The sequence below is a fragment of the Henckelia pumila genome, chromosome 2 (assembly GCF_033568475.1).
Source record: "Henckelia pumila isolate YLH828 chromosome 2, ASM3356847v2, whole genome shotgun sequence".
Lineage (NCBI taxonomy): Eukaryota > Viridiplantae > Streptophyta > Magnoliopsida > Lamiales > Gesneriaceae > Henckelia > Henckelia pumila.
The window spans coordinates 20,768,914-20,792,177 of record NC_133121.1 but is presented as its reverse complement, the minus strand read 5'-3'; the positions used below and the strand labels follow the sequence as shown (position 1 = coordinate 20,792,177).

General features: G+C 36.1%; 2 protein-coding genes across 3 annotated transcripts; one reads left to right on the top strand and one right to left on the bottom strand.

Annotated features, from left to right (window-relative positions):
- The first annotated feature begins 12,148 nt into the window (after window positions 1–12,148).
- On the top strand, window positions 12,149–19,041 carry LOC140877869 (serine/threonine-protein phosphatase PP2A catalytic subunit-like). Its single transcript, XM_073281462.1, has 11 exons — window positions 12,149–12,360; window positions 14,655–14,711; window positions 14,965–15,048; window positions 15,142–15,213; window positions 16,140–16,211; window positions 16,455–16,495; window positions 17,283–17,349; window positions 17,789–17,980; window positions 18,070–18,159; window positions 18,249–18,356; window positions 18,576–19,041. The coding sequence occupies exons 1-11, from the start codon at window positions 12,262–12,264 to the stop codon at window positions 18,639–18,641; spliced, it is 948 nt and encodes a 315-aa protein (XP_073137563.1). The 5' UTR covers window positions 12,149–12,261; the 3' UTR covers window positions 18,642–19,041.
- Window positions 19,042–19,350: 309 nt separating this feature from the next.
- On the bottom strand, window positions 19,351–22,551 carry LOC140882815 (uncharacterized). Of its 2 annotated transcripts, XM_073289020.1 has the most exons (4): window positions 22,389–22,528; window positions 21,312–21,503; window positions 20,714–21,088; window positions 19,351–20,175 (listed from the first exon to the last, which is right to left on the bottom strand). In XM_073289020.1, exons 3-4 carry the CDS (start codon window positions 21,006–21,008, stop codon window positions 19,469–19,471), a joined length of 1,002 nt encoding a protein of 333 aa, XP_073145121.1. In that variant the 5' UTR covers window positions 21,009–21,088; window positions 21,312–21,503; window positions 22,389–22,528; the 3' UTR covers window positions 19,351–19,468. The 2 variants fall into 2 exon arrangements, with proteins under 2 accessions (XP_073145121.1, XP_073145120.1); XM_073289019.1 differs by lacking the exon at window positions 21,312–21,503 and having other exon boundaries at window positions 22,389–22,551.
- Between the last annotated feature and the right edge of the window lie 713 nt (window positions 22,552–23,264).

The window sequence follows — 23,264 nt, the reverse complement described above, 5'->3', positions numbered from 1 at the left end:
CACCTAAAAATAACAAATAGAGGGAAAAACCTGAGTACCGTACAGTTCAATCTTCAACAAAATTAGAAACAAAGATTTTCAAAAGATTTACCTACACAACAATTAAGCTTCTTCTGTCTTCTGAAAATTTCTCAACCGATGTAAGAAAATAGAACGTCAGAAAACACAATTTTTTACCCCCATATTGTGACATCTCGTGAACAAAGATTTTTTTAGCGGATTTGTAAGTGTTCGGAAGGTTCACCGTGGAGAGAAGAAAACCTAATAACCCACTTTTCTCCTTCAATGTCGGCTAGAACGACAATCTCACTTGGATGTGTGGTTTATCGGTTGGAGGGAAAGAGTATATGTGGGGACCTTGGGTGCTAATCTCATCTTATAGGGCGATTAATAACAAGAAATATTCAATCAGAATATTAATCTGCTTAAAAATCAAATAAATAATACAGGACATTTGGCGACGCAAAACCATACATTTGGCGACACAAAAACACGTCGCAAAAGATAAACAAATTTTTTTTTTTTTTTTTTAGTAGACCTTGATGCGCGGGCGCGCCTCATGTGGCGCGGGCGCGCATAGGGCTCGGTCCAGGGCACCAAAGGTGCCTTGGTTAGGCGCGGCCGCGCCTCTGGGCTGGGCGGGCGCGCCTGGCCCTCTGATTTGGCTTCCAAAGAGCTGAAAAATGGTTTCTTTGCCCCTGTTTTAAATCTCAAATAATATCTAACTTATAAAGCATGAATTCAACATCAAAATATAGAAGAAAACATGCAAATCCATGAACTAATCAAGCAACTAAACATGGAACTTGACATACAACCCACAAGATCTTACATACTCTTGTTCTTGACAAACATACATATCTATATGTTCAAATGCTCTTATTCTTGCCATACATACAAGTCTTTATGTGCAAATGTTTATAACAAAACATACACAAGATCTAGATACAAAGGTTGACAACAACTCTACTTCTTATACCCGAAATCACCACATGCTAATCTTGATCTCGTTCTTCTTACAACCTTCTTTGTCCTGTGCTCGCCCCATCTATTCCCATGCACACATACAAACATAGAAATAGCCGGATATCTCCGGTGAGAATTGAATCCCAGTATAAAACAACTAGATCATGCATAACATATAGTTCAAAGAAATACTCATATAAATATCTCAACAAAAATTAAACCAATCTATTGCAATGCATGATTTTAAAAATCTGCTATCAAGTTCTATATCAGTTCTTGGGATCCCGGGAAAGAAGAACACAACAAATCTCCCACCTACTCTCCCTTTCGGGGTGGCGTTGAGCTCTTTTCCCGGACTTTGGCATACTATATCAAGTTTCTAACCATAGGAGTTGATCTATCTCCTAGGTTCCTTTATATATATCCAAACATCCGTATTCTTTTGGCGAATCTGCCATTTCAAATCTCAAAGGGTTGTTGGCTCAAGATGAATGCATCAAAATCTAGAAGCATAAGAGTAAAAGCCAACTAATAACAAACTAAGTCAAACAAGCAAGTAAATGTGCAAATACAACACATATAAGCACATAGTATGTGGTTTTGAAAAGGGCATTCAAGGAAACCTCTTGAATATTCAAAGCCCTTATTCTAAGGTTGTCTTATACCTTTCAAACTTGGTTTCAAAGCTCTTCAAATCTGATATAGCTGCACAACAAGAACACAATCAAAATCTGCTCATACTCTTCTCAATCTTCAAGGCTAACAAGTCACAAACCTTGTTCTTCCGTCGATCGGTTTCGAAGTCGTGATTCTTAACTTGAAGTCCCCTGTTTTCAATCTGAAAATACATCAAACATGTCTAAGAACATCAGCAAGAACTCACATAATACTCAGCTCAAACAATCTAGACTCAAACTTGATCATTTTTCAAACCGACGGCGTAACGGTACGGAATCGGTAACCGAACTGAAATCCAACCAATCTATCATTCATATCTACTTCAAATACATGATACACCAGCCAAAATACATCAATATACCAGCATATCAGCAGCTACCATTTCGAAATACATGCTGAAAAATTCATAAGAAATAGAAACGGCATCCAATCTTCGACCCGATTGCGATAATACAACACATAGAATCTCAAGAACACATATTCATACTCAAATTCTGAGTTCCTTATCATCTCAATTTCGAAATATGCTGAATCATAAAGATACTTACACCAAATCGAAGCTCGTCTTTCAAGGATCGCAGAACTATGCCCGGAATTTAATTCGGATGCACGGATCTTGAAATATTTAACTTGGAAGACAAAATTCCAAGGTAGAAGATGATGTTCTCGATTTTGGCTGAGTAATCTGATGTAAAACATGCATATACACGTTTATCTCTATGTCAAGCCAAGTGTCCCACTCAAAATGTTAAAATTTCACTTTGGCCCCTCATTTATTCACTATTTGCAAATTGACCCTTGAAACTTCTATTTATTCAATTTCAATCCTAAATAATTTAAGAATATTAGAATTTAAATCTAAACTCCAAAAATTCTCAAATTAAATATTCTCGAATTAAAATTAAATAATCTCGGGCCTTACAATTCTCCCCCTCTAAGATATAATTTCGTCCTCGAAATCTTATGCAATCTGTACGCATATAAGAGAAAGAAATAACAAAAATACTGAAGAAGACTCACATCAGTGAAATAGCTCTGGAAAACGTTGTCTCATATCTGATTCGACTTCCCAAGTTGCTTCTTCAACTCCATGTCTACTCCACTGAACTTTCACGAGAGGAATAGTCTTGTTTCTGAATTGTTTTTCTTTCTGATCAAGTATCCGTATCGGTTTCTCAAAGTAACTCAGAGTCTCATCTAATTTTGCTTCATCTGGCTGGAGAACATGAGAAATATCAGGCTGATACTTCCGCAGCATAGAAATATGAAAGACATCATGTATTCCAGAAAGAGCTGAAGGAAGAGCAAGTCTATAGGAAAGATTGCCTATCTTCTCAAGAATTTCGTAAGGACCGATAAATCGTGGAGATAACTTCCCTCTCTTGCCGAATCTGATAGTGCCTCTGAAAGGTGAGATCTTCAAGAACACTCTGTCCCCCTGTTCAAAACACAAAGGTCTGCGTCTGATATTTGCATATTTGGCTTGTCGATCTTGTGTTGTTTTCATTCTTTTCTGAATCAGTCTTACTTTCTCGGTCATCTCTCGGATCATATCTGGCCCAATATCAGGTGTCTCTGACATATCATCCCAATAAAGAGGAGATCTGCATTTCTTTCCGTATAATGCTTCAAATGGAGCCATCTCAATACTAGTCTGGTAGCTGTTATTGTACGAGAACTCCACAAGTGGTAATGAATCTTGCCAACTAGTGCCAAAATCTAGCACTACAGCTCTAAGAATATCCTCGAGTGTCTGGATAGTCCGCTCTGACTGTCCGTCAGTCTGAGGATGATATGCAGTACTCAAATGCAATCGAGTACCAAGAGCTTGTTGCAAGCTGTGCCAAAAGTGCGATGTAAATCTAGGGTCTCGATCTGAAACGATAGATTTAGGCACACCATGTAATCTTACCACTTCTCTGACATAAATCTCTGCCATCTGATCGTGTCTGTATGTCATTCTGTACGGAATAAAACAGACTGATTTCGTCAATCTGTCGATAACTACCCAAACAGCATCACAACCTCTGGATGAACGTGGTAGCTTCGTAACGAAATCCATAGAAATATGATCCCACTTCCATTCTGGAATAGGTAAGCTATGCAATAAACCACCTGGTTTCTTTCTTTCAGCCTTTACCTGCTGGCAATTCAGACAACGAGATACAAACTCTGTAACATCAGATTTCATCTGTTTCCACCAATATTGAGTTTTCAAATCATTGTACATTTTTCTGCCACCGGGATGAACACTGTATCTGCTACAATGAGCCTCTTTTAATATCTGCTGTTTCAAATCTGAAATATTTGGAACAACAAGTCTGTTATTCACATATAAAACACCATCTACACTAACCTTGTATTCAAACTGATGCCCTGATCTAACCATGTCAACGGACTTTTGAATACTCTGATCATTTCTCTGTGCTTCTTTGATTCTAACCAACAATTCTGGCTCAGCTTGAAGTGCACAAATTCTGATAAACTTCATATCTGTTTCAAATATCAATCCAGAAACACAGCAATCTTCTACCAATTTAGTGATACCTATCGTAGATAAGGATAAGGCACATACCTTTCTACTCAAGGCATCTGCAGCTGCATTGGACTTTCCCGGATAATATTTAATCTCACAATCAAAATCTTTCAATAAATCTAGCCATCTTCATTGCCTCATATTCAGCTCAGACTGTGAAAATAGATATTTCAAACTTTTATGGTCAGAATAAATCTCAAATTTCTCACCGTATAGATAATGTCGCCATATCTTCAATGCAAATACGATGGCTGCAAGTTCCAGATCATGGATAGGATATCTGATCTCGTGTGGTTTCAGCTGTCTCGAGGCATAAGCAATGACATGTCCTCGCTGCATAAGCACACAACCTAATCCCCTGTGAGAAGCATCACAATATACAGTAAAATCACCAGTACCTGAAGGAATAGTCAAAACTGTGCGCTCGTCAATCTCTTCTTCAACTCAAGGAAACTGGCTTCACATGCTTCAGTCCAGACATACGGTGCATTCTTCTGAGTCAACTGAGTAATAGGCTTGGCAACTGGAGAAATCTTTAATAAATCTGCGATAATAACCTGCTAAGCCCATAAAACTCCGTATCTCTGGTACAGATGTCGGTCTAGGCCAACTAATCACCGCTTCAACTTTGCTAGGATCAACAGAAATCCCATCTCCGGATATAATATGCCCAAGGAAGACCACTTTCTTCAACCAGAATTCACACTTTGACAGTTTGGCATACAACTTTTCTGTTCTCAAAGTCTTTAAAATAATTCTGAGATGCTCGGCATGATCACACAGATTCTTAGAATAAATCAGAATATCGTCAATAAAAATAATAACAAAGTCATCGAGATATTTCCGAAATACTCTATTCATAAGACCCATAAATACTGCTGGAGCATTCGTCAGACCAAACGGCATAACAATAAACTCAAAATGACCATACCTCGTTTTGAATGCGGTCTTCGATATATCTTCATCCCGAACTCTTAACTGATGATATTCGGACCTTAAATCAATCTTGGAATACACTGAGGAACCCTGCAACTGGTCAAACAAATCATCTATTCTAGGCAATGGATATTTATTCTTTACCGTCGCCTTGTTCAATTGCCGGTAGTCAATGCAAAGTCTCATTGAACCGTCTTTCTTTCGTACAAATAGAACCGGAGCGCCCCAGGGTGAAACACTCGGTCTAATGTACCCTTTTGCTAAAAGATCTTCAAGTTGGTCTTTTAACTCTTTCAACTCTATTGGTGTCATTCTGTAAGGTGCTTTAGAAATCGGTAACGTACCTGGCATCAAGTCAATACTGAAATCTATCTCCCGAGCTGGAGGTAATCCTGGAATTTCATCTGGAAAGACATCAGCAAACTCACTAACCACTGGCAGATCTGCCAATTCTGGGCTAGTTTTCAACACATCCACCGCATAAACAAGAAATCCCTCTGCTCCTTTCTGCAATAAACTAGTCATAGATAGAACTGATATCAAAGGTATTCGAGATCTCGAACCTTTACCATAGAATTTCCATTCCCCTGCCATTTCTGGTCTGAATCTCACAACTTTCTGAAAACAGTCTACGGTAGCCCTGTACTTGGTTAACATATCAATTCCGATAATGCAATCAAAGTCTGACAACCCAAGCACAATACAGTCTATCTCTATCACATTATCTTCAAACTGTAGTATACAATTTCTGACAGATTTCACTGATACTATACCGCTCCCCAAAGGTGAAGATATAGATACTACAACAGATAATGACTCAACAGGCAATGCATGTAATATAGCAAATTGTTCAGATATAAACGTATGGGATGCACCTGTATCTATGAGCACATAAGCAGGATAACCACAGAGAGTACAGTTACCTGCTATAACGTCATCAGGTGCTGCCTGAGCCTGCTCTTCAGTCAAGGCAAAGACTCGAGCCTGTTGTCTTGGAGGTTGATTCGTTGTTTGGCTACCTCCTGCTCTATTATGTTGCTGAGGCTGTGGTTGGAAGGAGTGTACAGTAGATGCTTGCCTTTCAGGCTGAGCCACTGATCGTAATGACCCCGCACCTTGAGACCTCACTGAACCACGCTGTGGACACACCTTGGCAAAATGTCCTGGCTGATGGCATATGTTGCAATTCCCAAACACACCTCTGCACTGATCACTAGGATGTCTTCCTCCACATTTGTTGCAATACATTCCTGTATAGCCTGGACCCTGTCCAGCACTGCTCTGTCTTGGCCCACTAGAGCTGGATGAACCACTGCCTGACTTCTTAAACTGCTTCCCTTTTGCTTTCAGATAATCTTTCTTACCACCGCTGCTGCTACCTCCCTCAAATCTAGGAGATGATTGTTGAAACTGAGCTGGGGGTTGTGGTTGTCATTGAGACTGTGCAACAAACGATGCTCCTCGCTGTTTAATCAAACCAGCCTCCGCTCCCTTTGCTCTATCAAGTGCATCAGCAAAGTTATTTGGCCTTCCAGAGTTCACAAGGGTAAAGACATCTGGATTCAGTCCATTAATGAACTGATCAGCTTTGGCCTCCTCACTTCCAGCTACATGTGGAGCAAACTTTAGTAATGTAGAGAACTTGGCAACGTACTCTTCTATATTCAGATTCCCCTGTTTCAGATTTGCAAACTCTGCACCCTTGTCCTTTCTGTACGACACTGGAAAGAAACGTTGATAAAATTCTTTTGTAAATACTTTCCAAGTGATAGGTGTACCTCGATTTTCAAGAGCTCTCTTGGTTGTTATCCACCAACTCTTGGCAACCTCGTGTGTTGGTGCCCAATCAGTCTGACTCTTCTGTCATCTGCATAATCTAGGGAATCAAACAACATTTCCATATCCTCTAACCAGCCTTCACATTCAACTGAGTTCTCGGTTCCTTTCAAAGTAGGCGGCTTGAAGGATTGAAATCTTTTCAGTAAAGTCTCCATAGGTGTTGCTGTAACATCCATTGGATCATTGGATGTACTACCCTGTTCTGGTCTAGGAGCTTCTGCGGCCTATGGTACATCTGCTTGTTCTGGCGGAGGAACGACCAATGTCTGTCTAGTAACCGGCGCTTGACGAGGAGGCATATCTGATATTCAAAAGGATTAGCACACAAAAGTATCAATATATCAGACTCACCCATTCTGTTTCAGCCCCCCTCTGATTAGCATTTCATGCCTTCTCTAGAGATCAAGTTCTGATCCAAAACCGGTTCTAATTCATTCTCAAATAATACATACTTGATAAAGCAATAAATCATGCTTATAAAATCAATACACATAATCATGTGATCAATTTAATCTAAAACATTAAATCATGCAAGCAAAATCAATCAATCAAGAGGACTCGATCTACCCCGCTCGCTTCTCTCTAATCAGTCCAGAACTTACGCTCTGATACCACCTGTTGTGGGGACCTCGGGTGCTAATCTCATCTTATAGGGCGATTAATAACAAGAAATATTCAATCAGAATATTAATCTGCTTAAAAATAAAATAAATAATACAGGACATTTGGCGACGCAAAACCATACATTTGGCGACGCAAAAACACGTCGCAAAAGATCAACAAAATTTTTTTTTTTTTTTTTAGTAGACCTTGATGCGCGGGCGCGCCTCATGTGGCGCGGGCGCGCATAGGGCTCGGTCCAGGGCACCCAAGGTGCCTTGGTTAGGCGCGGCCGTGCCTCTGGGCTGGGCGGGCGCGCCTGGCCCTCTGATTTGGCTTCCAAAGAGCTGAAAAATGGTTTCTTTGCCCCTGTTTTAAATCTCAAATAATATCTAACTTATAAAGCATGAATTCAACATCAAAATCTAGAAGAAAACATGCAAATCCATGAACTAATCAAGCAACTAAACATGGAACTTGACATACAACCCACAAGATCTTACATACTCTTGTTCTTGACAAACATACATATCTATATGTTCAAATGCTCTTATTCTTGCCATACATACAAGTCTTTATGTGCAAATGTTTATAACAAAACATACACAAGATCTAGATACAAAGGTTGACAACAACTCTACTTCTTATACCCGAAATCACCACATGCTAATCTTGATCTCGTTCTTCTTACAACCTTCTTTGTCCTGTGCTCGCCCCATCTATTTCCATGCACACATACAAACATAGAAATAGCCGGATATCTCCGGTGAGAATTGAATCCCAGTATAAAACAACTAGATCATGCATAACATATAGTTCAAAGAAATACTCATATAAACATCTCAACAAGCATTAAACCAATCTATTGCAATGCATGATTTTAAAAATCTGCTATCAAGTTCTATATCAGTTCTTGGGATCCCGGGGAAGAAGAACACAACAAATCTCCCACCTACTCTCCCTTTCGGGGTGGCGTTGAGCTCTTTTCCCGGACTTTGGCATACTATATCAAGTTTCTAACCATAGGAGTTGATCTATCTCCTAGGTTCCTTTATATATATCCAAACATCCGTATTCTTTTGGCGAATCTGCCATTTCAAATCTCAAAGGGTTGTTGGCTCAAGATGAATGCATCAAAATCTAGAAGCATAAGAGTAAAAGCCAACTAATAACAAGCTAAGTCAAACAAGCAAGTAAATGTGCAAATACAACACATATAAGCACATAGTATGTGGTTTTGAAAAGGGCATTCAAGGAAACCTCTTGAATATTCAAAGCCCTTATTCTAAGGTTGTCTTATACCTTTCAAACTTGGTTTCAAAGCTCTTCAAATCTGATATAGCTGCACAACAAGAACACAATCAAAATCTGCTCATACTCTTCTCAATCTTCAAGGCTAACAAGTCACAAACCTTGTTCTTCCGTCGATCGGTTTCGAAGTCGTGATTCTTAACTTGAAGTCCCCTGTTTTCAATCTGAAAATACATCAAACATGTCTAAGAACATCAGCAAGAACTCACATAATACTCAGCTCAAACAATCTAGACTCAAACTTGATCATTTTTCAAACCGACGGCGTAACGGTACGGAATCGGTAACCGAACTGAAATCCAACCAATCTATCATTCATATCTACTTCAAATACATGATACACCAGCCAAAATACATCAATATACCAGCATATCAGCAGCTACCATTTCGAAATACATTCTGAAAAATTCATAAGAAATAGAAACGGCATCCAATCTTCGACCCGATTGCGATAATACAACACATAGAATCTCAAGAACACATATTCATACTCAAATTCTGAGTTCCTTATCATCTCAATTTCGAAATATGCTGAATCATAAAGATACTTACACCAAATCGAAGCTCGTCTTTCAAGGATCGCAGAACTATGCCCGGAATTTAATTCGGATGCACGGATCTTGAAATATTTAACTTGGAAGACAAAATTCCAAGGTAGAAGATGATGTTCTCGATTTTGGCTGAGTAATCTGATGTAAAACATGCATATACACGTTTATCTCTATGTCAAGCCAAGTGTCCCACTCAAAATGTTAAAATTTCACTTTGGCCCCTCATTTCTTCACTATTTGCAAATTGACCCTTGAAACTTCTATTTATTCAATTTCAATCCTAAATAATTTAATAATATTAGAATTTAAATCTAAACTCCAAAAATTCTCAAATTAAATATTCTCGAATTAAAATTAAATAATCTCGGGTCTTACAGTATAATTGGAATATTTGGAAATGATAAAGGCATGGATGACTTATACTAGGGTGTGACACTTAACCAACCATAGTACCACTTTATCCTTGCAGAAATGGATTGAGTTGTATTAATAAAAATGATACCAAACAATTGATTATAATATAACGCACTCACAATCCCACTTTATCATGGCTACCAAACACAACTTTAAAATATTAATAAATATATAATAAAATGGTATTTTTTTCTATCTATATTAAATAATTATCTTTTTTTTGGAAAAAAAGTGATATAAAAATTATATATTAATAGAACCACACTCAATAAATAAATCACGACTAATATATATTTAACTTGGATAATAAAACAATAAAATAAATATTTATTTATCTATATTTAAATTCAAGCACGAGTAAAAAAATATAAACTTACAAATTCTTAAATAAATTGAAGAAATTTTAGGTCATTAGAATCACACAAACTCAGAAAATGAGTGAGATTTTTTTCTATGATATTTGTTGTCATAATCTAAATCTTAACTATTGAACATTTATTTGATTCACAATAGAACAATAGCATATTTCGAAAAAATAAAATGATGATACACATGCTTCAACATTTTTTTTAAAAACTCAACGGGTTCCGGTTACATTTTTTAATTATATTTTTATCAATATATTACAATATTTGTTCTTGTATAATTTGAGTTGACAAATTATTTATCATGATATAATTTTAAATAAATATGATATCTTTAAACTTAATCAATAAATATAACCTTGAAAATAAAATTATGTACCTAATTAAATTTTAAAAATTGTAATTTTTATTTAATAAAAATTTAAATTTAAGATAAACTTAAATTTTTAATTTGATCATATATCAATTAAATAATCTATAATTATTTATATACCAATTTAATATTTAATCAATAATTCATTTTATCAAAATGAATATTATCATTTCGCAGCCATGTGAGTGATGTAAGTAGGGATGTGCAACGATCGGTCTGGTTCGATTTTACATAATTACGGTTTGGTTTTACGGTCTATGGTTTTTTAAATGTCTAATTCGATAACCAAACCATTTAATTACGATCTGGTTCGGTTTTATAGTGCTACGATCTGGTTTATACGGTCGATTTTGCGGTTTTAAAAACAAATTCAATCGATTAATTATGTATCATTCTACGAGTTGTAAATTGGTAATTTAAATTCAGTTTATATAATTTTTCGTTAGGTTTTACGAGTTTACAATTATAAAATTTGTTTTTATCGCTTTTTAATTATGAAATTTATACATTAAATTATTTTAAAATGTATACAAATATCTTGTAATAAACTTTTTAGTAAATTTACAATTAGTTATACAAATTTAATGCATAAAAAATATATACAAATAAATATATAATTTTATATTTGAATTATTAAAATTATATTCATTTATCAATAGTCTAAATATAAATAAAATATTTATTTTATTAAAGTACAGTTTAAACGGTCGATTTGGTTTTGAAGTACATAAAACTGTAACCAAACCTTAATAATTTTGGTTTTAAGTTATAAAACCAAAATAATAAATCCGTATTATGGTTCCATTTGATTTTCAGTTTCATCGGTTTAGATTTTCGATTTTGACCATATTATGTAGGGATGACAATGAGTTGGGACTAAATCCGACCCCGCATTGAACCCGGCCCGAAGGGGCGGATTTAGACCCGGCCAAGCGGGTCTAGATGCGGGTCTGGGGCGGGTCCCGGGTTTGGCCGAACCGCTCCGAACCCGCCCGCCAAAAAATATATATATCAAATATAAATATAAATTATATATATATATATATATTAACAATATATAATTATATTATTTATATTACATAATCAATACTTTATCCCTAATTTGAGTTTATAATATTTTTGGATTTAAATAATTTTAAGATATTGTGATATTTTTAATATGAAAATATAGTATTATGATTTTTTCTTAGTTATTAATTATTATTTAAATTAAAATGATATATTTTAACTTGTAAAAATTTTTTTTCTTAAATATTATTAATATAAATTTAAAAAATAAATTTAATAATAATTTGTTAATTTTTTAACTTATTTAAAATTTTATTTAATATAATTTAAATTATATTTAATTTGACGAATTCAACAAATCTAACCCAAATTAAACTTGCCGAATCTATAGGGCGAGGCGGGTCCACGGGGGACGGATCGGGTTTAGGTTGCCCAAACCCGTCCCGTTGCCATCTTTAAATTATTATGGACATGTTTAGAAGATTGAGCGAGGCAGTCCTTTTCTGTCATTTCGCATCATCTTTGATTTCCTCAAACCCATTTATCGATCAAAATTAAATAAAAAAATCTCCACGTATTGGCTTCTGTAGCCAAGCCTGCCAGACAGAAGGGCATATGAAAACGGCGCCGTAGGAAGGATTGCAGTGCAAAATCCAAAATATAGGGTTTCAGAAGGATTCGTTGATGGATGCGACGGTGGCTTCGAGCGACGGCGGATCTTCCGGAAACCTCGATGAGCAGATCGCTCAGCTCACTCAGTGCAAACCCCTCTCCGAACAAGAGGTGTCCTATTGTTTTAACTTAAAAGATGCTTTTAGGTTGGGCTTTTCGTTTCGATTTCGCTGAAATTTGATTATGTCATTTTGCTCTTCACGAGTTTTGTTTTCGAATTTCAGAATATGTGATTTGTGGTTGGGACAAGGTTTTATGGTTCAAATGGGAGCCCGAGTGTGATTGTTGGATTAGTTTAGTTAATAGAAGATCCATTAGGATGATAAAGGCTAGTAGCAATCTTCAGCTGTATTGGCTCTCATTGAATGGAAATGACCGTATAGCAGTTGAAATTTCACTCTTTTGCACCAATAATTTGGCAACATTTTTCCTCGACTCATTTTAAATAAATAAATAAATGCTTTAAAACCTGTTTATGAATGGTTTTACTTATTTAATTAATGTGTAATAACAATATTTTCTCAGAGAATTTAATGCATTTAATCTGATGATTTGCATGTGTAGTTTTGTGTGGAGCCTTGTTTGGTTGTAGTTCTTAATTAGAGCTCAGGGTGTTTGGGTTCTAGCTAAAATCCATGGTTGGGCTTGTTAAGAAGACACAGTTCAACATAGCTGAATGAGAGCTTATCCAGAAAATTGTTAAACCAACCAAAACCTAGTACACATGTTAATTTGCATATACAAACTAACTGAAAACATAAAGATAAAATGGACAAAGGAATTACCGTGTTTCACAACTGAGCATCTCTTATAATATCGCCAAAACTCCACCTCAAGATTGGTGTGGATTGAAAACATCAAGTTTGGACATCCAAAAATTATGTTGTGTGGCTTGCGCCTTTCCCAAACTCTTCGTGAAAATATCAGCCAGTTGATGCTATGAGCAAACATAAACAGTCTTAATCAGCCTATCTACAGTGCAGGTGCTGTCACAGCACCACTCCCATGTACTTAAGTAGACCTCTAAGTCTCACAATCTCACACGTACTAGCTGCTATGGCCCATACTCCAGTTCCGCTGATGATCGAGACACAACACTTTACTTTCTGGACACCAATGCATCCCCTATTTTGATACAAAAACGGTAATAGATCATTAGATCTCCTAGTCCTTGGACAAGCTCCCCAATCGGAGTCATAATATGCTATGATAGAAATTGGATTCTTTGAGGAAACAAAATTCCCAAGCCAGGACTAGGAGTGCCCTTTAAATATCTCAGAAACCCGATTGCTTCATCTGTCTGAAAACATTTTCGAGCATGTGTAAATTGACTCAGATTCTACACAGCGTAGCTAATGTCGGGTCTAGTGATTGTAAGATGGATTCAGAATCAGCGAGTAAAGGATCCTCGACATTGCTGGACTTATTGAACCATAATATAATCAAGCTCAGGAATTTACAACTTCATATGTTGCTCTATAGGACATAGGTGTATCAAATGGCTTTGCACCACCCACTATAGTGTTACATATCAATTCCAGCGCATATCTTTATATAATATATATTTTTAAAAATCATGCCTTGTGTGCCTTACTTGGGTAAAGCCTGCACCTTGCGCCCAGTGTTCTAAATGGTGGTCGAGGCTGCCGCCTAGAACCGCCCGCCTTAGTCTAAGGCGGTCCCTGTAGGCCGTCCGAGGCCATCCGGCGGCGGAGGCGGGCAAGCAGGCGGTCGAGGCAGGCAAACAGGTGGCCGAGGTGGTCAATGATTTTAAAATTTCAATCAATTATCAAAATCAAATAATTTTAAAAGTCAGTCAAAGTCAATCAATTTTAAAAACCTTAGATATAATAAAAACACCTCTCACTCTCTTTTGTATTTACTTTTGAAGTTTTGGTTTCAAATGTCCTTCACCATCAGTCTGCCTCAAACTGCCTCCATCCGCCCTCCGCCACCACCTTAATTATCTTGTTAGTTTGCATTTATATATTTATTTGCACTTTGGTTTGATTGTATATATTGTATGAAGCTTCTTTAGGCATAAACATTATTTAATTACATATATTACACAAAAAAATTTGACTATTTGTAATTACATTGCATGATTATACATAATTGCCTATTAAAAATTAAAAATTTCTAAAAAAATTCAACCGCCTAGGCGGCCGAGGCGGTAGGCGGTCACTGACCGCCCCCACCACCGCCTCCCGCTATTTACAACATTGCTTGTGCCCTAAATATCTATGGTTCTATGCTTTTGGAGATATTGAATATCTTCTTATTATCTCTTGTACAGGGGTGCAAGTTTGTTATCAACTTAATTTTTTTTGTAGATATCTTGTCTTTCTATGGAATGAGCTATATCTGCTAAGATTTCTTCTTGTTTCCAATTTATATTTATTTAGGTAAGGGTGTTATGCGAGAAGGCCAAGGAGATTCTTATGGATGAGAGCAATGTCCAGGTGCCTTATTTTGTTTTTCTTTTCCTTTATCACAGACTAAGCTATGATGTAGTTGCTTTGAGTTTTATGGGTTCTCATATTAATGAATCGGCTGTTGTATTCTTCTGGTGTTCCCTATGATCATTGACCATAGTTTCTTTTGAAGGATCTGTACCAACAGAGGTTGATCATCATGTTGCCTTTGTTAATTTGTTCCCTAGTCACGTTTACCATTGTTTTTATTATTTACTCAACTGATATCTTGTTCCTATAGCCTGTGAAAAGCCCAGTGACCATATGTGGAGATATTCATGGGCAATTCCACGATCTTGCAGAGCTTTTTAGGATTGGTGGAAAGGTGTATACTTAATTGCCGTCATCTAGCTAAAAGGTTATATCATTACCATTTGTTCAGCGAAATGTATGCTTATAATATTTCATGAATTTGCAGTGTCCCGACTCAAATTATTTGTTTATGGGAGATTATGTTGATCGCGGATACTATTCTGTTGAAACAGTAACGGTGAGCTTCGACCTTTCATTTGTGAACTTCTTATAATCAATTTCCTGGGTTAAAAGCATTTTACTCCTTGGTTATCAATAAAGAGCACACTCTTGCTTATATAAAAAAAAATTATCTCCCTTGCGTTTTTTAAATGACTCACATGGCCTGTGTAACGAGTTTTTTCTTACTTGTTGATAGAATAAATCAGTAGACGATGTTCCTTTCCCGTCTTACTTATATTTGTGTAGAAATTGAGGATTTGAAAACCAGGTTGTTTGCTATCTCTGGTCAGGCAGAAGGGCAAGGTAACAGCCAAAAAGGAAAATACAATAAATTTAGGTGCTGTAGTGCAACAACCTTGGATTTTTAAAAAAAGATTATTTTTCAATTGATGAAAACTCAATTGTAAACGTCATAAACTGAACTGAACTGAACTGAACTGAACCACGATTCACCAAGATTCAAAACCACACTGAACAAAATGTATTGGTGTAGGTGGTTAGTTCTGGACCTCTGGTTTACCAATATGAGGTAATGGTTGGGATGTTAAGTACATTAAAAGAACATTTTGCTTGTACTCGAATGGACCATGTTCACCCACCCGTAGGTTATGCATTTGGAGTGACAATTGATGAGGATAACCAAGTGCAGTGAGTGCGTGCCTGGTTACTTTATAGATTTTTTTTTATGAACTATGCTTTTGTCAGCTGTATAGACCAGATCTTGGGTCACGTCCATATTGTGCATGTAATCATTGATAACATTTATCATGGGTGCATAGAATGAATTATTGAGTATTTCCCTTTTTTAGACTGGATGTTTTAGAATACACCATTCTCAGACTCGTCACCTTGAATAAGCGTGGATTAAGTATGCTAATATGTATTTAGGATTTAGGAATATCTTTTTTCATTGTTTTTGATTGGTGTGTGGTTACATTCCAGTTATTAGTGGCTCTCAAAGTGCGGTATCCTCAACGGATTACTATTCTAAGGGGAAATCACGAAAGTCGCCAGGTATATTGCCAAACTGTTTATACCTGGTAGCGAGTGCAATTTGTCACCTCTAGTTTCTTAGTATCAAATGTTTAATTTTTGGATTGATAATTGGTCTTACGGGTTTATGATTTTTTTCTCCTCAAATTCTATTCTATTGTTGCTGTTCATCAACCATTCTGGTCATTATCTCTCAGATTCGCTAAATTTGTATTTTTATCGTTATTGCTTAAAAATTTAAAATCATTTCTCTATTTCGTGCAGATTACTCAAGTTTATGGGTTTTATGATGAGTGCCTGAGAAAGTGAGTTAGTTTTTGCATATCTTTTGATTTTTGCGTGTTCTGAATTCTGATGTAAAATGGGTTTATAACAATTGAGCTGTGGGATGTTTTACTATGTTCGGGCCTTTCATTTAGCCCTTTCTTGTTAGTAGATCTATTGATATTATATTTTGGTGCTATACTACGTCCAAACCTCAGTCTAGACTTATTATTTTGTTTTGAGATTTCTTAATTTGGAAGTTTAAGTCTCTAAACAGCTTGAATTTACACTTAATAATTGGTAGTTTTGATGACCATACAAATTAAATACCTGGTGGAGGGGGTGCTGGCGAAGTTTTAATAGTTCCTGCAGTCGCAACGTGGTGGTCATCATCATGCATCACAACCATGAGTCTATGACTCCATGACCAACATTAGCTTTTGGTGATAGCCATCTTGCCCTGAAATTACAATTGTGGAATATTGACCATCTTATTTTGTGGAATATTGACCATCTTATTGTCCAACATTCTTCCATGCACTGTATGCTACTACCTGTCAGGCCGTATTTTTGAATTTGCTCGTTAGTAACACATCGATGTTTTATTGGGTTTTGGAGGGCACAATATTATTTATGAATGTGCGCGTCAGACCTCAGTAATATAATTTTTCTATTTTTCCATGTGGAAAAGCAAGCAAGCTCTTGCATTATCTCTTTTTGTTAAAACCTACCACATTGATCTCATAAAATTTCTTGTTTATTTGTTGTGCAAGTGCATGTGAGAATAACAAAATAACATATTGCTGATTGTTTGGTTGCATTTTTCAGATATGGCAACGCCAATGTCTGGAAGATCTTTACAGATTTATTTGACTATTTCCCTCTTACCGCATTGGTGAGTATTTTTCATCTATTGATGATTGATGAAACGTTAACATGATCATGTTTGTAAGGCTTATTGTAAAATTTCTAGTATGATTGTGTTTGGGAAAATTGTGTTTCCGGATTCCAGTTCGGTTAATACCACTATTTCTCTCATCATCTGCACCATACTTTGCTTTCAAGGACTTGTAAATGTTTAGCTGGCCACAGTTTTTTTTGCGGGATGCTCTTATGTAATTGATAGAGTGGCTTGGAAGAGAACGTGGTATACTTCTATTTGCTTTTTCTGTGTGAATGATTGCTTCTGGTTACTGTTGCCAGTTTCTAGTTTTATCAAACCTTTCTTGAAATTTCTACTGAGAACCCACTATTTTAGATACGGGACTCTAGAATTCTCTTAGGTCTTCAATGGGATTCTAAATGTTCAGTGACATTTTATTGAACTTCTCTAGGTTGAGTCAGAAATCTTTTGCCTGCACGGTGGGTTGTCTCCAGCCATCGAAACTCTTGACAACATACGAAATTTTGATCGTGTTCAAGAAGTTCCTCATGAAGGGCCCATGTGTGATCTTTTATGGTCTGACCCTGATGATCGATGTGGTTGGGGTATCTCTCCCAGAGGCGCTGGATATACATTTGGCCAAGTATTTTTCCAAACACTTGACTCTCACTCCATTTTGGTTTCTTAAGGTGAAGAATTATGCTACATGCTTTACTCACATGGATGGAACAGGATATATCAGAGCAGTTTAATCATGCAAACAATTTGAAGCTTATTGCTAGAGCTCACCAGCTGGTTATGGAGGGATTTAATTGGGCACACGTAATTCTACAGATTATTTGCATATATTTGGTAAGTTTCTCGCTCATGAGCAAAGGATATCTTATGATAACAATGCGTTTGTGTTGCAGGACCAAAAGGTTGTCACCATCTTTAGTGCACCTAATTATTGCTATCGTTGTGGTAATATGGCATCTATTCTCGAAGTTGATGACTGCAATGGTCACACTTTCATTCAGGTCCTCTCTCTCTCTCTCTCTCTCTCTCTCTCTCTCTCTCTCTCTCTCTCTCTCTCTCTCTCTTTTTAAAAGAATAATTAATATGTTTCTTTTTTAAGAAATAATGATACCACTTTATTAAATATATTTGTAGTTTGTATGAATTTACATGACACCCTGTGATTACTCATGTTAGAGAGGTACCTGTGATTCAGCATTTAGTTTGTTCCTTAAATGCAGTTTGAGCCAGCTCCCAGACGTGGTGAACCTGATGTGACTCGAAGAACGCCTGATTACTTCCTTTGATATATGGTTGTCGAATTCCAGCAGTTCTCTTTGTTTTTAGCTGCTTCATGTGTCGATATCTGCTAGAGACATTTATGAATATACTGCAGGTATCTATGACGGGATTGAGATGATATATAGTATGCAAAACAGAGTCGAATGATGTTTTCTCCAAATCAGCAGTAACTCATAGGACTGTTGGAGATGCTGCAAAAAGCTTGGTAGACCTGGGATGCTATCGCTGAAAATATGTTAGCCACCGTAAAACATGTGATGATTTTCATCATTTCCGTAATTTTTACACTATTATTGTTTGTAGGACGACTACATGTCGTCATTCCATCCGATTGTATTTGATGAAAAATCACGAATCATTGTCTTGCGTTTTTACTATCAAGTTTTTTGTCCTTGGCTTGTTTAATCAACTCTTACGAGTCCATGTGTGTGGCCCTGCCGTCGCATTCCTATGTGCATGGTGGGAGTGGATATACATGAAACAAAGATACCAAAAGAGTATTGACGAGGGATTGTTTTGCCAAATTTGGGATAGTGAGATGCTATTCAAAGATCAATATCCGTGTGGTTCATTGATTTTTTAGGGGACTCTTCATTATTACATATTCTATCTTTATATGCATCCAAATTTCCCAAATTTGGGATGGGGTTTGGCTATCAGACGTTTGTGCATAGGTCTTTGTTGAAGATTGACTCGTGCGATACAGTCATCTAATTGGGATAATAGTTGTATGTGATTCTATAAAATCATATGGACAAATACATAGAAATAGTTGTATTTTTTGATTCTATAAAATAATATGGACAAATACATAGAGATTTCAAAATGCAACTCATTCACTCTCTCTTGAACCAAATGTCAGTGGTTTAAGTGCAGCCAACACGACTGAAACCTTGCACACAAGAAATCCCATCATACCAAAGATGATGTCTTTTGGTGTCAACTGCACAGCACCCTCTCCTGAAGCATATTTCACTACTATGGCAGCAAATGCAAACACCAAAACTAGGCTTAAAATCGGGTCCTTCAATCTTTGAAGAACTTGCCCAGAACTCACTTCCTCCTCCCCTGGAATGAGTTCTTGCACCGGTAATCCATCGACTGACCTCTGCAACATTAATAAATAAAGAAATCCACACATCCCACCGATCAAGAACGCATAAGGAACATCATTCCCTGCCATGATGGATATGATCGAGGAGCCGGTCAGGGTTAGCATTGCATCATAAAACAACAATGAAAATTTTAAGTCCAAGTATTCTTTCATGCTTTCGTCATTTGAGATGAGGTGACTCTCAAGCATGGATGATGGTTGTAAGGTCTTTTCTAAGAATAAGTTAAACTCATCCTCAGAAAGTGTAGTAACTGAGTTAGGTCTGAATTCCATCACGGAGATCCCACTTTTGTCTCCGAGCAAGATATCCTCAACCTCGAAGTTGTATTGGAAGCCGATGTGGTGTGCTCTTATTTGGCTGTTTTCTGACGGAAGTTGACTGTGGCAAAACATCCTTAACCATATGCCTCCTATCCTCCATTGACCTGAAATTAATAGCAAAAGGCAACGAATGATTTAACCATTAGCGTAAAATTTTGGAAATTAAACATGCCAGAATCCAGAATAATCGCATCGGTTATCACCAAGATACAATGTCTGCCAAGAGTGATTTTGACAGAGTCATATATGATTTAGAATGCTTTTATGTTTGTTTTTTAGTTCAAAGCAGAAGATTACTTAAGGATTTCTTTTTCATAGATTATCTGCAATTTATGTACAGGTCAATGACACCATTTTATTCAACTGCCTGTGGGGCTGATGCAGTCCGAATGATAACATGTGTAACACAGCTCATATTTCCAAACTTACGGATTGATTCTCGTTCGGAAAGTTTTTGTTCATCAAACCAAGTTTCCTACTTCGAATGACACAACATGACCAACAACAAAGTAAAATATTCGTATCGTTTGCTCTAAAATGCTAAAAATTGTAACAAATGAGCACTAAATGCTTTTAACGTGGCCAGAAAATTGCACAGCTGAATGAAATCGAGAAATATACTCATCAATACAGTAGACTAACCAGATTCAGGGCTGATCCAAACAGCTACAATTTTTCCAAGACTAGGCCCTTCAAATACAAACTCATCAGCAGAGTCTCTTTGAAAATGCAAGACGTCATCCATGTCACCATTTGCTGACAAGATACTATTTCCCACGGCGGGTAATCTTTGTAAAATCGAGGAACCATTCTCATCGATTAAGCAAAGTAAAACCGCAGAGTTCAAGTATGTGAGACTTGATCCACTAAAATTACTCGTTTGTAGCTTGACTTTGTACAAGGATTCAGTTTCCCCAGACTTGAAAGAAGCAACCATTTTTTCATCCAAGGAATCAGTGACACTTTTCGCTTCTGTGGCTGACAAGAGTCGTAAAGGTTTTGCATATTCCTGAAAATCTAAGAGACCAGGGGAATAAAAATGACAAAAATACAATAGACAAAAGAAATAATGTGTTAATCTTTCACTTGGTTAGACATTGTCTTCACACCCTGACCATAGTTCCTCGAACTTTAGCTTAAAATCAAGTATAGCATTGGAACGAGCAAATTCAATCACATTTGTTAAATTTTCATAATGGATAATTTATTGAATTTGCATAAATGGTGAAATAAGCCATACGTGTGTGGCTCGATGCGGCGCTGGATGCTCATTAACCCAAGCCACACGAACAAATCCAACAAAATCTTTTAATATCTAGTATTCCTCTTATCTCTCTTTGTTCATTCCTGGATCATCAAAGATAGTGAATCCATAATAACCTCTACGACGAGGTCATCAGGGGCACACCCAACGGCTAGACAAGCAGAGCGGCTTCATCCAAATCCATCATGTATGTATGACAACAAGAACACAACTCCATTCAAAAATTCGTTTGTTAAAGGAGAAAAATGAAATTTCCTTCAATAGTTCATCAGTGAAAGAAAAAAAATCCATCGAGAAGTTGTCGTTTCATATGAATTTACTCTCAAATCCTAGACTCAAAGGCCTGCACGTAATGGTTCTGCCTTTGAGCTACATGGATTTAAGACTTATCATCCAAATCCATCATGCACACATGCAAGAAGACGAAATTTTTTTGAAGAATTAATGAGTAATCTTTTAAATCCAATGCATTTTTTAGTTAAAAAATAAAGGCATCCGAAATCCCTTTTGTTAACAAAAGAAAAGAATTCCATTCAAAATCTACCAAATCAGTTTACTTTCAAATACTTTCATAATCATAATGACCTCTTCAAATTCAAATCCAATTGCAGCTTTACTGAATTTCTAAGGCATGCCTCAAAGTATTCTGCATGCTTTTCTCAAAGCTGAAACTTTTGAATATTAAACAAGCAATACAGCACGCACCGCGCGAGCACCCGGTAGGGTATCCTTAAATAGGCCAAAAAACCTCCAAAGATTTTGGCAAACACTTATATCTAAACAAACCAAAACCCAGCAGAAATCGATCGAATCACCTCTAAACAAATAACATCACGGGAATTCCCGCCCGAAGATAAAATGAAAGAGCTTAAATAAGTTACAACAAGAAGCCTTTTACACAGGCACACAATTTATGTGTGTGTGTGTGTTCCTCTTTCCAACAAAAACGACAAAATATACGAACTTCCGGATCCCAAGAACAGATTTTTTTTTGTTTTTTTTTAAAAAGAAGTTGAATCATAAAAGTAGAAGGTATATTGAGTGCAGTAGTACCTTGATATATGGACTTCTTAGAATGAAGAACGAGAGGAAACCTCTGGAATCGAAAAGGGTTATTCGAAAAAGTTGCAGGGAATTTATTTTGAGCTAATGAAATTAAAATTTTGGAAGAAAGTGACTCCATTTCAAGAAACCGGAAGATGATTATAGATGATTATATAATACCCAAAGCCAAGTTAGGAAATGGGCCTTTGAGCCCTCTAATTATTTTTATTTGTATTTCTAATTAAGTTCACAAGAATGCATATAGCATTTGGCCCTTTGGGTATGGGAAACCGATTAATTATATTATAATCTATATCTATATCTATATATCTATTAAAGTGATACTTTAATTATGAATTTACATTTTTGTTCTCATTATATTTCTTTTAATAATTATTTTTCTATTAATTTCAAGGTTTTTTGAGGTTTTTTATGTCATTTTGTAGCTTTATTCAATGCGTATTTAATTTGTGTCTATTTATTTATTCTAGGTAAAATTAATTGCTAATATTTAATTCATATTCTAATGAATTTATAGTTTTGTTCTCATTTTATTTTATTTAATAATTATTGTTATTTTCAAGACTTTTTGAGGTTTTTAATGTCATTTTGTAGTGTTGTTCAATAAGTATTTAATTCTCTTCAAAAAAAAGTATTTAATTTGTGTCTAATTATTTATTCTAAGTGAAATTAATCGCTAATATTTAATTTATGTCCTAAAATAAAAGTTTTATTAGTTGAAAGTTATCTTAAATTATTTGTCTATAAATCTAAAAAATTTATTAATTTTGTGAACTTACTTTCAACATTTATCTTCATCGCTATGGTTTTAGACTTCTAAACTTTTTAACACAATATTTTGATTATTAAACTTCAAAGATTATT

Coding starts and splice junctions, on each gene's coding strand:
- LOC140877869 (XM_073281462.1), top strand. CDS start 12,262: ATGGATGCGACGGTGGCTTCGAGCGACGGCGGATCTTCCGGAAACCTC. Junction 12,361..14,654: donor AACCCCTCTCCGAACAAGAG/GTGTCCTATTGT, acceptor ATATTTATTTAG/GTAAGGGTGTTATGCGAGAA. Junction 16,212..16,454: donor GAAATCACGAAAGTCGCCAG/GTATATTGCCAA, acceptor TATTTCGTGCAG/ATTACTCAAGTTTATGGGTT.
- LOC140882815 (XM_073289019.1), bottom strand. CDS start 22,518: ATGGAGTCACTTTCTTCCAAAATTTTAATTTCATTAGCTCAAAATAAA. Junction 21,089..22,388: donor TAAGAAGTCCATATATCAAG/GTACTACTGCAC, acceptor CTGGTCTCTTAG/ATTTTCAGGAATATGCAAAA. Junction 20,176..20,713: donor TTGGATCAGCCCTGAATCTG/GTTAGTCTACTG, acceptor TATTAATTTCAG/GTCAATGGAGGATAGGAGGC.